The sequence below is a fragment of the Rhagoletis pomonella genome, unplaced genomic scaffold (assembly GCF_013731165.1).
Source record: "Rhagoletis pomonella isolate Grant_MI unplaced genomic scaffold, Rhpom_1.0 Rhpom_scaffold_00004, whole genome shotgun sequence".
Classification (NCBI taxonomy): Eukaryota; Metazoa; Arthropoda; class Insecta; order Diptera; family Tephritidae; genus Rhagoletis; species Rhagoletis pomonella.
The window spans coordinates 69,082,045-69,093,958 of record NW_023458558.1 but is presented as its reverse complement, the minus strand read 5'-3'; the positions used below and the strand labels follow the sequence as shown (position 1 = coordinate 69,093,958).

At 36.2% G+C, this 11,914-nt stretch overlaps 1 protein-coding gene across 4 annotated transcripts in view; it reads right to left on the bottom strand.

The window, feature by feature from the left end:
• Positions 1 to 496: 496 nt before the first annotated feature.
• Positions 497 to 11,914, bottom strand: part of LOC118738040 — a 40,651-nt gene continuing 29,233 nt past the window's right edge. For 2 of the 4 annotated variants that reach the window (XM_036468927.1, XM_036468928.1), the window contains exons 4-13: positions 11,681 to 11,815; positions 11,360 to 11,617; positions 10,951 to 11,290; positions 10,800 to 10,886; positions 10,587 to 10,737; positions 8,427 to 8,592; positions 8,140 to 8,283; positions 7,958 to 8,057; positions 1,883 to 2,026; positions 938 to 1,514 (exon numbers count right to left, since the gene is read on the bottom strand). In XM_036468927.1, coding sequence (XP_036324820.1) covers positions 938 to 1,514; positions 1,883 to 2,026; positions 7,958 to 8,057; positions 8,140 to 8,283; positions 8,427 to 8,592; positions 10,587 to 10,737; positions 10,800 to 10,886; positions 10,951 to 11,290; positions 11,360 to 11,617; positions 11,681 to 11,815 — 2,102 coding nt within the window. Of the gene's footprint in view, positions 1,515 to 1,882; positions 2,027 to 5,563; positions 5,885 to 7,957; positions 8,058 to 8,139; positions 8,284 to 8,426; positions 8,593 to 10,586; positions 10,738 to 10,799; positions 10,887 to 10,950; positions 11,291 to 11,359; positions 11,618 to 11,680; positions 11,816 to 11,914 lie in introns of those variants that run through there. The other 2 variants (XM_036468929.1, XM_036468930.1) reach the window with 2 other exon arrangements.

The following is an 11,914-nucleotide window of genomic DNA, read 5'->3' as shown; positions in this document are numbered from 1 at the left end:
GAAGCTTGAGAAATGCACCTTTCGAACTGGTGTTCTCAACAGCGACGTTTGTTTTTGCCTCTTGCATCTGTGCCAGTTGATGTGCTGTAAAAAATTTGTTGACAGGATCAACCTAAACAAAACCTGAATGCCCTGAAATTCTAAAGCAGACACTCATGGTGTCAGGGATCACGGTGTTGGCCGACTCAGATTCCGGAGGTAATTCAGATTCCACCTGACGAAGATCCGGCAGGTCCGGGTCTCCTATGGAAATATAAGCTGGGGGAGGCACTGGCCTCTGGCCCAGTTACTTTTTTAGTTTCGTCCCCTTTAGTATTCCAATGGCACCGTCAGAGGTGGTTGAGTGCAGTCCACAGATTGTAGTGATTGCCGTGCAATCCAGGGAAATAGTTGGGTTACAAAAGGTTTATATGAGTATCCAACAAAATTAACAAACACATACACATTTTAATTAATTTAAAGTAATACGTATTTATTTCAAAAATTATTTGAAAATTTTGCAATTTTTTTGCACTTAATTTAAGTTCACAATTTGTATTTATTAAACGGTTTCGCTTTTTTAATTTATCGTTTGGTATTATAAATTTCGGGGCACTGGGGTGTTGTTTCTTAATGATTTTTTAATTAAAAGGCACAAAGTTGCATAGATACAAACTATAAACTTATGCACATACATATGTATTCATATGTATGTATGAGTTTGTGTTTTTTTGCCAATGCGATGAAAATAATATGTATAGCTAAGCAACAATTTCTAACTATGTATATGAATAAAGTAAGTTGTAAATTCAATAAAAGTCAACCAATAACAAAACAAAAATGAGTAATGCGCTTGTGTGTGGGGCGTGTGCGCATGTGTAGGTAGTCAATTTGGTTAAACGTTTTTCAAATGAGTAGCAGAGGAAATATTAAATCTCAGCATTTTACAGCTTGGCTATTACACTGCTGTAATCATATGACTCTCGTCATCCTCATTAATTGTGTTGTTATTCTTTTGGCTGTGCTCTTTGCCTGATATGATGAGATTGGCAGTTTTTGATTTGTTGCCACCTACTACACGCGATTGAGTTTTCGCAACTCTGAACTCCTCGAAAGCTTTCTCTGCTGTTTCCACAACTTCTTCTTCCTCATCGTCACTTCCTTCCTCCTCCTCCTCCTCCTCCTCCTCCTCCTCCTCGTCTTGTTCCTCGTCTTCAGCGTTCGCATGGTTATTTACGGGGGATGTTTGTGGAGGTGGTGATTCCCGTTCTTCGTTTTCATCTTCATAGATGACGTCACAATTTGTTGGTATCGTTTTCGGTGGCGGTTTTTTCACCTGTTTCAGGCCCTTCTTGGCCGCATCGCCGTTAGCCGCTTGCATAGCTGTCATTTGGATTTGCATTTCACGCAGCCGATCGGTTAGGTCGAACAGATCGCGCTCCTGGGACTCACAGCGGGTACGCAGTTCATCGATTTCACGCAGATCCTCCGGGCGAGGATCACGGCGTTCATAGCGCATGCGCATCTCTTCAAAACTGAAAGAATGGTGGAGAAGTGGTGGAAGGTTAATTTAATAAGTAACTGTAATTTAAAAATAAAAGTATAAGTTCAGACATATGCACGGATGATTAACTTATTTAATGTTTAGTTGGAGCCAATTCATTTACAACATCTACTCTCTTTTTGCTTTACGGGATCATGCATTACAAGGACCACTAAAGCTTTGGTAGCACAACAAACGAAAGCGAATTTCGAAAATGCTTCTATGAATACCTAAAATGTCTGGTACACGGTACCTTTAAAGCTTGTTCGTTTACTAAATAAAATTTTTGTATAGGCTTTTTTATTGGATTCTTGTAATATATGTACTTTTATTTATTGACAAAAAAATAAAAATACTTACAGATTTGTCAAGCACCGACACTTCCTATGGAGCTGCTCAATTTCGCTTGTATTGCTTATGTCCCGTTTGTCCATAGCTGCTTTCTCTGAATCATATGCCGCCTTAAGATCCTTCAGATCGTGTTGGTGCCGAATTTCAATTTCCCTGTAGCGGTTTGTGGTTTGGTTTGGTTTTTAGTTTGTGTATTAGCGAAAAATTTGGAAACGTTTTTTGCGGTAAATACAGTAAGGATATAAAAAAATAAGTTTTATGTTAGGAAGTGTTAGTTTCGTAACAAATAAAATCGTCAAGTGTTAGAAAAGAAATGGTACAGTCATACATTTTTGACTTTAGAAGTGATAAAAACATTACCTTCCCGTCTTCTTAGGAGGTATGGTATTAACTAAACTCACATATCTTATTTGCTAGCCAAAAAAATGTGCAGCTAAACATGTTTTTTGGAGATTTGAGATGATTACTTTTTAAATGTGGGATTTTCGCAAAACTAATGCGACTAGGTAACGTACATCACACAGACAACCTTCGGTCTAAATTTAAATGTTATTGAATAAAATTTAAGAGGTAGAGAGTTTCAGAAGAAAACTATGACAAAAACTGGATGCAATGGGTTGTGCGCCGGCTTTGGGGCCCGCCATATTAAAACACTGTCCAGTCAAAAAATCTGAAGAGCCAAATTTTCTCTTTCTTGCAGAGACTGCTTCATGTCAGAGGAATTCTACTCGAAATTTATATTATAAAATAAGACAGGAATCAAATGATGTGAACGCCGCGGCATCCGAATTGGGAGGGACCTCTCTGAGCCTTTCGAGGCCATTCAAGTATTGAGACACTGAAGTTCTGAACACATTGAAAACGCTTTGTCGATGGCGACATGATTTCTTTGAACGTGGCAGCGACATCATGGATTTGTATGAGTTTGACATAAAAGAAGAGCAAGAACCTTATCTGTCGCCAGAAAAATGGAAATCGATCTAATCTGCCCACAACCACAGCCGTCGCGTAGCCCGGTCGTCGCCAAAATAATTATCTACTTAAGAGTACGTGTTAAAATAATTTGACAGCTGTGGTTTGTAGCTCGTCGTTTTCATTGTGTTCGGGCTATGAGACTCACGGTCGTTCGACTTTTTCAGTATTATGTATGTATATAGCAAAAGCTCTGAAATAAAATCGCACTCTACAATGACGAATTTTAAAGATGCATACATACATATATGTGCATTACAGCGGGTCAAATATTATTTCTCTTCTTTGTTTCGGTGACTGATGTATTCTACTGGCAATTCTTAGTCCTTATTTTTTATTTTAGTTCTTAATCCATAACTAATTTAATATTTTTGTACCCTACTTCAATTCGATTAAATTTATTAGATAAATATCATATTATTACAAAGTAGGTATCAAACTAGGGTTGCCACCTGTTTAAATTTTTTAATTAAATTATACTGATAAGGTAAATGAAATGTTGCAATATGGGTATCAAACTAAAGTGGTTTAGAAAGCTTAGTTTGGAGAATATTCTTAAAGAGGGTTGCCACCTGTTTAAAGAATTTAAATAAATTCATACGATAAAATAAATTTATGTATTTATTCGTCTATGAAACAGCGGCCGCTGTGGTGTAGTGGTAAGCAGTGCCCGCTTCCACTGTGGAGCGCCTGGGTTCAAACCCTGGCCAAAGCAACATCGCAAAAAATTTAGAAAAAAGGTTTTATCTTAACAGCGGTCACCATTCGGCAGGCAATGGCAAACCTCCGAGTGTATTTCTGCCATGAAAAACAGCTTCTCATAAAAATACAATCGCCGTTCGGAGTCGGCGTAAAACTGTAGGTCCCTCCGCTTTGTGTGACAACATCAAGGCAAACGCCACAAATCGGAGGAGAAGCTCGGCCAAACACTAACATATGTGCAAGCGGCAATCTATTTTTATTATCTATTATTATTATCAAACTAATTTCAATTAATTTTCAGACGAATTCTTAAACAACTCTTTGATCCAGATATTTTTAAAAACGGTTTCCACTGAAATAAATTTTTGTCAGATGAAAGCTGTTTAAAAATTCCTTGATGGAAACCTAACATGTTCTCACCATTTTTTTTTTTTAATATGGTTGAATCAATTAAATTTTTAACATAAATAATTTCGTTCGGGGCTTCCACATTCTGCCATGCATCATCATCTAATTACACAGGGCAACATTAAGTTTGGTGCGACCAATGCTAAAACTATATTTGATAAATTTTTTGTGTTGATAATGAGTCCATGGGTATAAAGTTTCCATGAGCTCCAGATTTTGGGAAAAACGGGGTCAAAGTGTCAAAAAATGGCGCTTTAGGCAATATTTGAGGAGCTCAAAGGGTGATAGAATCTAAAACTCAATTTAACGCCTGGACTGGATAGGAAATACTGATATTGGCGAAGTTTGAGTACCTACCGCAATTAAACACAAGGTGATAGAATTTTCTACTTTAAATTCAATTAAAGTTTAAATTTTCAACAATTAGTCCTGGAAGTTTTATATATGTTGGTGACCTTCAGGTCAGGGTGTTAGGGTAATCGCGGGTGTAGTCGAGAGTTAATGTATGCTTAACCAAACCTCTTGAGGTGATGGAAACTTTATAGGTACCTGCGGAGCTTTAACATTCACCGCAACAAAATTGTTTCCGAGCATTCGTTAAAGTGACATAACACAAAATTAATTCGGATAGTGATAAACTCTTTGCTTTGCAAAAATCGTCCAATTGCTCGTAGGCAAAATCGGCATATGTACATTATATATTGGCAAAAAAAAATTTACTAAATATAAACAAGAAATTGGTTAGGAATCAGTAGCTAAACTTAAAAATAAGGGGGTTGGAAATCTATTTTAGAACTATACTTCCCTGGAATTTATGCAATTTTTTGTTCAGAATTACCAGTAGAGCAGTTCATTCGCCGAAACAAAGTCGGGTAAATCCTTAAGAATAAAAGCGTGTACTGAAAAAAACTGAAAACAGGCAATAAATATGGCTATCTGTGCAAAAGGTGATGGCAGGTGATGTTATAGGGAATTTAAAGAGGAACTGCTGTAAATGCATAATAGTAGTGTATTATTTCAAAAGGTTACAGAAAGAAAATATATACGCACTTATCGTTGCTGAAATGTAGAAATGCCCTAATTGACATTTTTTTATTTTTAACAGCAGAAGTAAAAACGTAAACGTCAACACAGAGAATTTTGTTGGTTCGTTGGTCTTTATATTAGGGCACGCAAATTTTTAGGGAAGATATCAACGGCTGAGTGCAAGATCTACCTATCTCGGCAGCCGGTTCGAAAACGCCCTATCTCAGAAAATTTTTCAAGAACGCTCTATCTCAGAATTTGATCCTATCTCAGAGTTAAGTTCAAAATACCATAACTTAATTGAAAAAAAAAAGTTTAAATGAATTCCGAAAAAGGGCATTTTTCAATCAAATTCTGAGGCAAGGCGTTCCTAAAGAAAATTCTGAAATAAGGCGTTCTGGAAAATTTTTCTGAGGTAGAGCAGTTTCGAACCGGCTACCGAGATATGTCGTTCTGCTACTCAGCCGTCGATATGTTTTATTAGATAAAAAAAATGTCAGTTTGAGCCTTTATACATACATTTCAACAGCGTTATATTTTTTTCTAAATTGACTTTCATCATTAAATTAACTAAATGCTCTCAGTTGCAGCTGGATTTCCATCTAGTATTTATTAATTGAATCTTATTGACAAAGTTGCATTATATTTATAGGCAAAACTCATTTTGAATTTAACAAATAGCGATATCTTATAAATACAACAGCAATTATGTTCAACAATAAGCATGCCAACGTTATTAATGGCGACATGGTCAGATAAAGCACAAACATTGATGGCACAATATATGGACACGACCGCTTCGCAAGCACACACAAGGCAGTGAGAATTAGCAATGATGGTGACGATGTTGATGATGAAAATGTCTCATCATTCACCAGGACATCACGATTCGCATACGTAATGCTGTTGAGAAAGTACATACATAGGTACAAATGTTACATGTTTGCATTGATTTAGAAAAAAATGTCATTACAATTAGTGTTGTAGTTAAATTTAAAGTGTGGTCCAAATATTAGTAATTACTTATTTAAATATTTAAGTATGACCGGGCTGGACTAGTCTTGATACCCCTATGGGAAACAGTTGACAATAGTTCTAAACAAGTCGATTTGTAATACTATGCGAGGGATGTTTCTAAAGTTCTGGGAATTTAATTTTCGTCAATATTAAAATGTAGTTTTTCAACATAATCTCCATTTAGCTGAATACATTTATCTCAACGATAAACTAATTTCTGCTTTCGGTACCTGCTCCACCTATTTATAGCAAGTTTTACGTCAGTTAAGCTTTCAAATCGAAAAGCGCTTTCAAAGCGAAAGCAATTCCCATCGTAAATCGTTCAAAACATCCTTCGTTTTTCTTGCGGTGTGTGGTCTTGCATTATGCTGTTGTAATAACGGACAATCATGCAACTTTCCAGGCCGTTTTTTGACGAATGCCTGTTGGTCAGCTGAATAATTTATAATGATTTCATACCTTCTTTCCACAAAGAGAAAATTATTGCCCTTTGACTGAACAATATTGCACTAGATAGTTGTATAAACATGTCAAGACTCGTCTGGAACCAATAACACAATTAGATCACCTTTCAAACCCTTGCAAGTATCCAAAACACTACAAAAACGATACGAATTTAATATACATATGTATCTCTAAGGCGCAGGATATCGGGACCCACGCTGATTTCGAAAGACAGGGATGGGCGTTATTTTGCAGGCAGGACGGGACCAAAATCCATCCCCGACTCCCCCTACTCTCCCGATAAAACTTGCAACCTCCATAAATTCGGAAAATGTTCCATAAAAACCGTTTTATGAAATAAGCACTTTTTATGTTCAAAGAATTTACTCATATGGATTCGATTAACTTGACACGGAGCCCACAAGACGTCATACTTGAAGAATTAGATTCAGTCCCCAACATATTTGTATAGGTTTTGGTTGAAAATACGATAACAGGTGTAGGCTTGCAAGATACTGCCAAAGTCAAAAACTATTTGCCAGGATTCCTGCCTTTTCCTTAAAGATTATTCACCAAACAATTTATAAACTAAAACACAGGCAGGGATGGTATATTAAGGGATAGAAGTCGAGTGTTATAGACTTATTTTAGGCCTAAATGGAAGTTTAAAATATTGGCAAAAAACACTATTTGTGACAATTTCACCTCTTTTTTCTCAAAATCTCAAGCTTATGGGAAACTATGTATATACTTGCGGACTCGTAATCTGCAGAAAGAAGTCTATCAAAACAGCTTTGACATTTGCCGGACCAAAATCGGTGTCGCCCTGTGTTACCATAATGCTTGAGAAATATTTTCTATTAATATATTTTGCCAAAGCATCCGGTACAAAAAAGAAACTAGGGATCAATTATCCAGCTTTTAAGTGTTTTCGGAAGTTAAGACAGCAATTAAATCTTCTACGAAAACTATTTAACGGATGGTACTCTAATTTTACACCAAAAATTAACATAGAATCAAATCGACAATCCCGATTTTAAGGTGTAATAAATTTTAAATCAATAAAATATTAAGATCTTTCGAAAGATTGCTTCTAATTTGGACCAACCCTTATTCTTAAAATAATGGAGCTAATTTAGAATGAAGTTAATTTAATGCTGTAATTTACAAAACTTTTTACTTGAGTAAGAAAAGTTATTGAGTACTGGAAAGCAGCGGTAATGCTGTGTATATATGAGGACCAAATGAAAGATTTACAGACATTGTGAGATTTAGTATTTGAGTTATTGGTTAAGAGAGGCTCAGATCATTGCAACAAGAGTCGGTTATTCAAATATGATACCAATTGGGGATTTGCATTATAAGAATTATGCTTTAGTTAAGTGTTAATATACTGGCAAGGAAGCAGTCAAGGACAAACGATTTTTACGGATTTTTTTTTAATTCTTAGATCAATTTTAATAAAATCTATAGGTAATAGAAGCGCAAAACGAGTTTCTAAATATTTCAACTAACTTGATTTGCTCCTCGACAACGGCCAGTTTCTTACGATGGCGATCTGCAAGTTCCTGAAGCGCTTCCTCCTTCTCAGCTTGCAGTTTGGCCTTCTGTAGCTCTGAAAAATTATGCATACAAGAATATGAGTAGCTAATTATGCTAGATATTTAGAAAACAAACGCCGTCTTTAAAGTAATTACCCAATTCCTTTCGATGCTGCTCCCGAATTTCCTGTGTTGCGTGCTGTAACTCCTTAGCGAATTCCTCCTTTACCTGACTTAAACGCTCGCGGAATTTGTCCTCCATTTCTTCTCTCTCGGCTTGAAACTCTTTTTGCAAGTTTTCTGGAAAAATAAAAGTGAAAATAGGATCTCTTTACTAATATTTTACTTAAATATAGGGAAAATTTATATTTCTGAATACATATTATAAAAATATCGTCGTGGATATAGCCTCCATGAGCGGATGTTCTAGAGTTGTATACTACCTTCCAATGTTTCTCTCCGCTCTTCCTCCCGACACATCGCATTTTGATATTCACGATCAGCACGATCCAAATGCATTCGCATTTGCAGCAAGGTGTTGTCAGATTTATCCCGCATCTCTATGAACTCTTCGCTCTTGCGTTCAAAACGCTCCTGCAATTCGTTGAGCTGCAATGGAAGTTATTTTGGTACTATTTTTGCTGAAGTTAAATTACAAATAATCAAATAATCCTGCAAATCTGAATTTAAAGCGAGTTTGATTGAAATTCACTCGGAAGTGAATTGCAGAACCTGCCTGTATAACTTGTTAAATCGAATTGAAAGGAATACATTTAGGAAGATATAGACCTGTCCTCTTTACTTGAGGAGTTTGGTGTCCTCCCGTGTTCATTACATTAAATGAGTGCTTTTCTGTGATTTTCGCCGCTTTAGTCGATTTCCTAAAACAAAATACTGAGTTTTTGTCCAGGACTTAAGATCTGCACCGTTCGCTAGATTTTCAAAAAATTGGTTGTCAAATTAAAACGCTTGACTTGTAGCTGAGCAAACTGCTTCTATTTTTTCGAAAGGAGTTGCCAACTGTTGAGTAATCAAATTTAAATTATTTAATAATCAATCCGCACCGTTCGCTCGATTTTCTAAAAAGAGGAGTCCAATTAAAAGGCTTGGACTGCAGATGTGCAATATGGTTTCCTTTCCGAACAGAGCTGCCACCTTTTTAAAATATGCTCGAATTATTTTAAAAAATAAGTCGACTATTACAAAATGCGTATCAACTGAAATGGTTTTGAAATGATTAATTTTTTGACTGAACTATGAGAGAGAAGCCACCTGTTTCAAAAATTAAACTCAGTTTGAACCAAGCGAATTACAGTGGCGGTCAAAGTAGATGAATGGTGTTTCGTTTTTAATATTTACAATGTTTTTCAAGCTAAAATTTATTTTTTGTTGTATTTTATGGTACATACACGTTTTAACATGAGTCATATAAAACCGCAAAAGCCGTCAGCAAAAACAAAAATATTAAAAATGAATGCGATTTTTCAGCCGATCAAAACTTGCACTTATTTTACTAGAATTTCATAAGCCTGTTAACTGCGCACCCAAAAATTTTATAGAAATTCTGGTTTAAAAGTTCGAAATTTAGATGAACATTTTTGTAGTCTGTATAAACTTCGGAAGTCTGATTTATATGGCTTTTGTTAAAGCTTCAACCATATTTTTATAAATAAAAACAAAGAAATTTTAACTTGAAAAAAAAAATTTAAATATTAAAAAAGAAACACCATTCATCCTCTTTTCACCACCACAGTAGGTAAGAGAAATGTGTATCACCATATGGGTGCGAAACGAAAGGGCTTTCAGACGGTATATTTATTTGGACCACTTTATGTATCTCAACCAAACTTGGTACACGTAAAAACGAATGGTAATGTCAATTTACAGAAATTCAAAAGCTGTGACATTTCAGTAACAACGACACCTAATTTACTCAAAGCTGATGTTTTCAATAGCCCCTCCCTAATAACAATAGTTTATAAATTTTTGGAAAGTGGGCGTGGTCCCACCCACGTTATTTACATGTTTTTCTTTAAAATTTATTTTATAATTCCTACGAAACTCGATGCACATGGATGTAGTGTAGTAAATCAAGCTCTTGAAAATTTTTAAAATTGGAATTACGCCCACCTGCCACGTAGCGGTCATTTTCAGAAAACCGAAAATTCTATTTTTAAAACTTGCAAAAAAGCGAGAATTCTATATATTAAACTTGCGCTGCTTGCATTTCCCCTTGTTACCGTCAGATATTTTGTTAGAAATCTGTTCTGAATATACCCCTTTTAGGTTCCTGTGTCAAGAAAATTCGTAATAAGAAGGACCAGCTTGCCATCACCTTTTTGTACCATGTTTATATTCTTGTATTTAATAGAAAAGCTGTAACTGTTGAGATTCGTTTAGCTGTGAACAAAGAAATACAAGACAAATGAGCTTTGGAATTAAAGTTTGCACGCCTCGACCACTTTCAAGTTAATGCATTTTTATCTAATACCACTGTCATAGTCAAACGCTATTAAACGCAGCCGGCATAATGTGGCATAGCCTGTATAGACCAATATTCATACTTATCTTTATGTACCTTTAATATCCCGATAATTACTAACCTCAGTTCTGAGCTCATCCTCGTTGGAGCCGTATCGTGATGTTAGAGCACGAAGCTCTTCAATATGCTCAGTTTGCAGCTTCTCGAGAGCTTCCCGACGCTCGTCCACGTAAACGGATTCGAGTTCAGTTTTCAGTCTTGTCATCTCTGTACTGTTAAACAATGTGGCAAATTTAGTTTTATAGTTTTAATATATTTCATATCATATTCTTACTATAGTTTGTCCTCCCAGAAGACGGCAGCTTGATTCCGCACCTCATTGATACGATTGACTACTTCTCGTTCCTTATCACAGAGCGCGCTGTAATTAATTAATTTTTGTTTTTGCGTTATTAAAATTTTTGAACACATTTTCACTAGCTTACCTATCACACTGATTCTTGATTTTCTTCACGGCTTTCATTTGTTCCTCCAGATTTGTATTGGCCTGCTGCAGTTCTCCTCTGATATTATCGATTTGTTGCATAAGAGATTTTATAGCTAGCTCCTGTTCGGTTACAACGCCCCGCAGCGATTTAACCTCAGCCTGGTATACCTTTAAACCTTCAACTTCCTGCTTGCGCTCCTCTAACTCATTCTCTAATTCCTCCGCTCTCTCCAAGGCCAACTCTCGCTCTTGCTGAATTTTATCGGTTTTTTCTTTATTTTGCTGATGTATCTGACGAAGCTGCCATTCACAATCGGCCATTAGCGTATCTTCCCGATCTAAATAAGCATGCAAAAAAAATTACTTAGGAAAATATGTGTCAAATTTGAGTTTAGTCCAACACCCACCCCTGTTTTGCGTTCTCAACATTTCGAATTCCTTTTGCCATTTATCCTGACAGATTTTCCGTTCCGCCTCAGAGCTCTCCAGCGCATTTTTCAATATTGTGATCTGTGCTTCCAATTCGCCGCGTATTTTTTCAACTTCCTTTCGCCATTCTTCTGCTTCGGATTGCGCTGCTGCGAGTTGTGTTTGTAGATTACTGGCCAACTGTTTGGTTTCTTTGTACTTCACCTCCAATTCGTTGTACTGAGTTTCGACTTCCTCTGTCGAGAAAAAAATGCAATCAGCAGTTGTAGCCAGTCTAACTTACACGACACTGAGCTTACCATATTTTCTCCTGAACTCGTCCTCATTCTCACTGTATTTGTGGCGTAGACTTGTTTTTTCATCTTCAAGTAATTTCAACCGCTTTCGCACGAAGTCGTCGTCCATTTGCGCCGCCTTTAGTTCGCCTTGTAATCCTTAAATTGTTAAGTAGATAAATATTAATTTTTGTGATGTTATTACTAAATATTAGATATGTTTGTACATATGTACATAAAAGTATGTATCTGCATCAG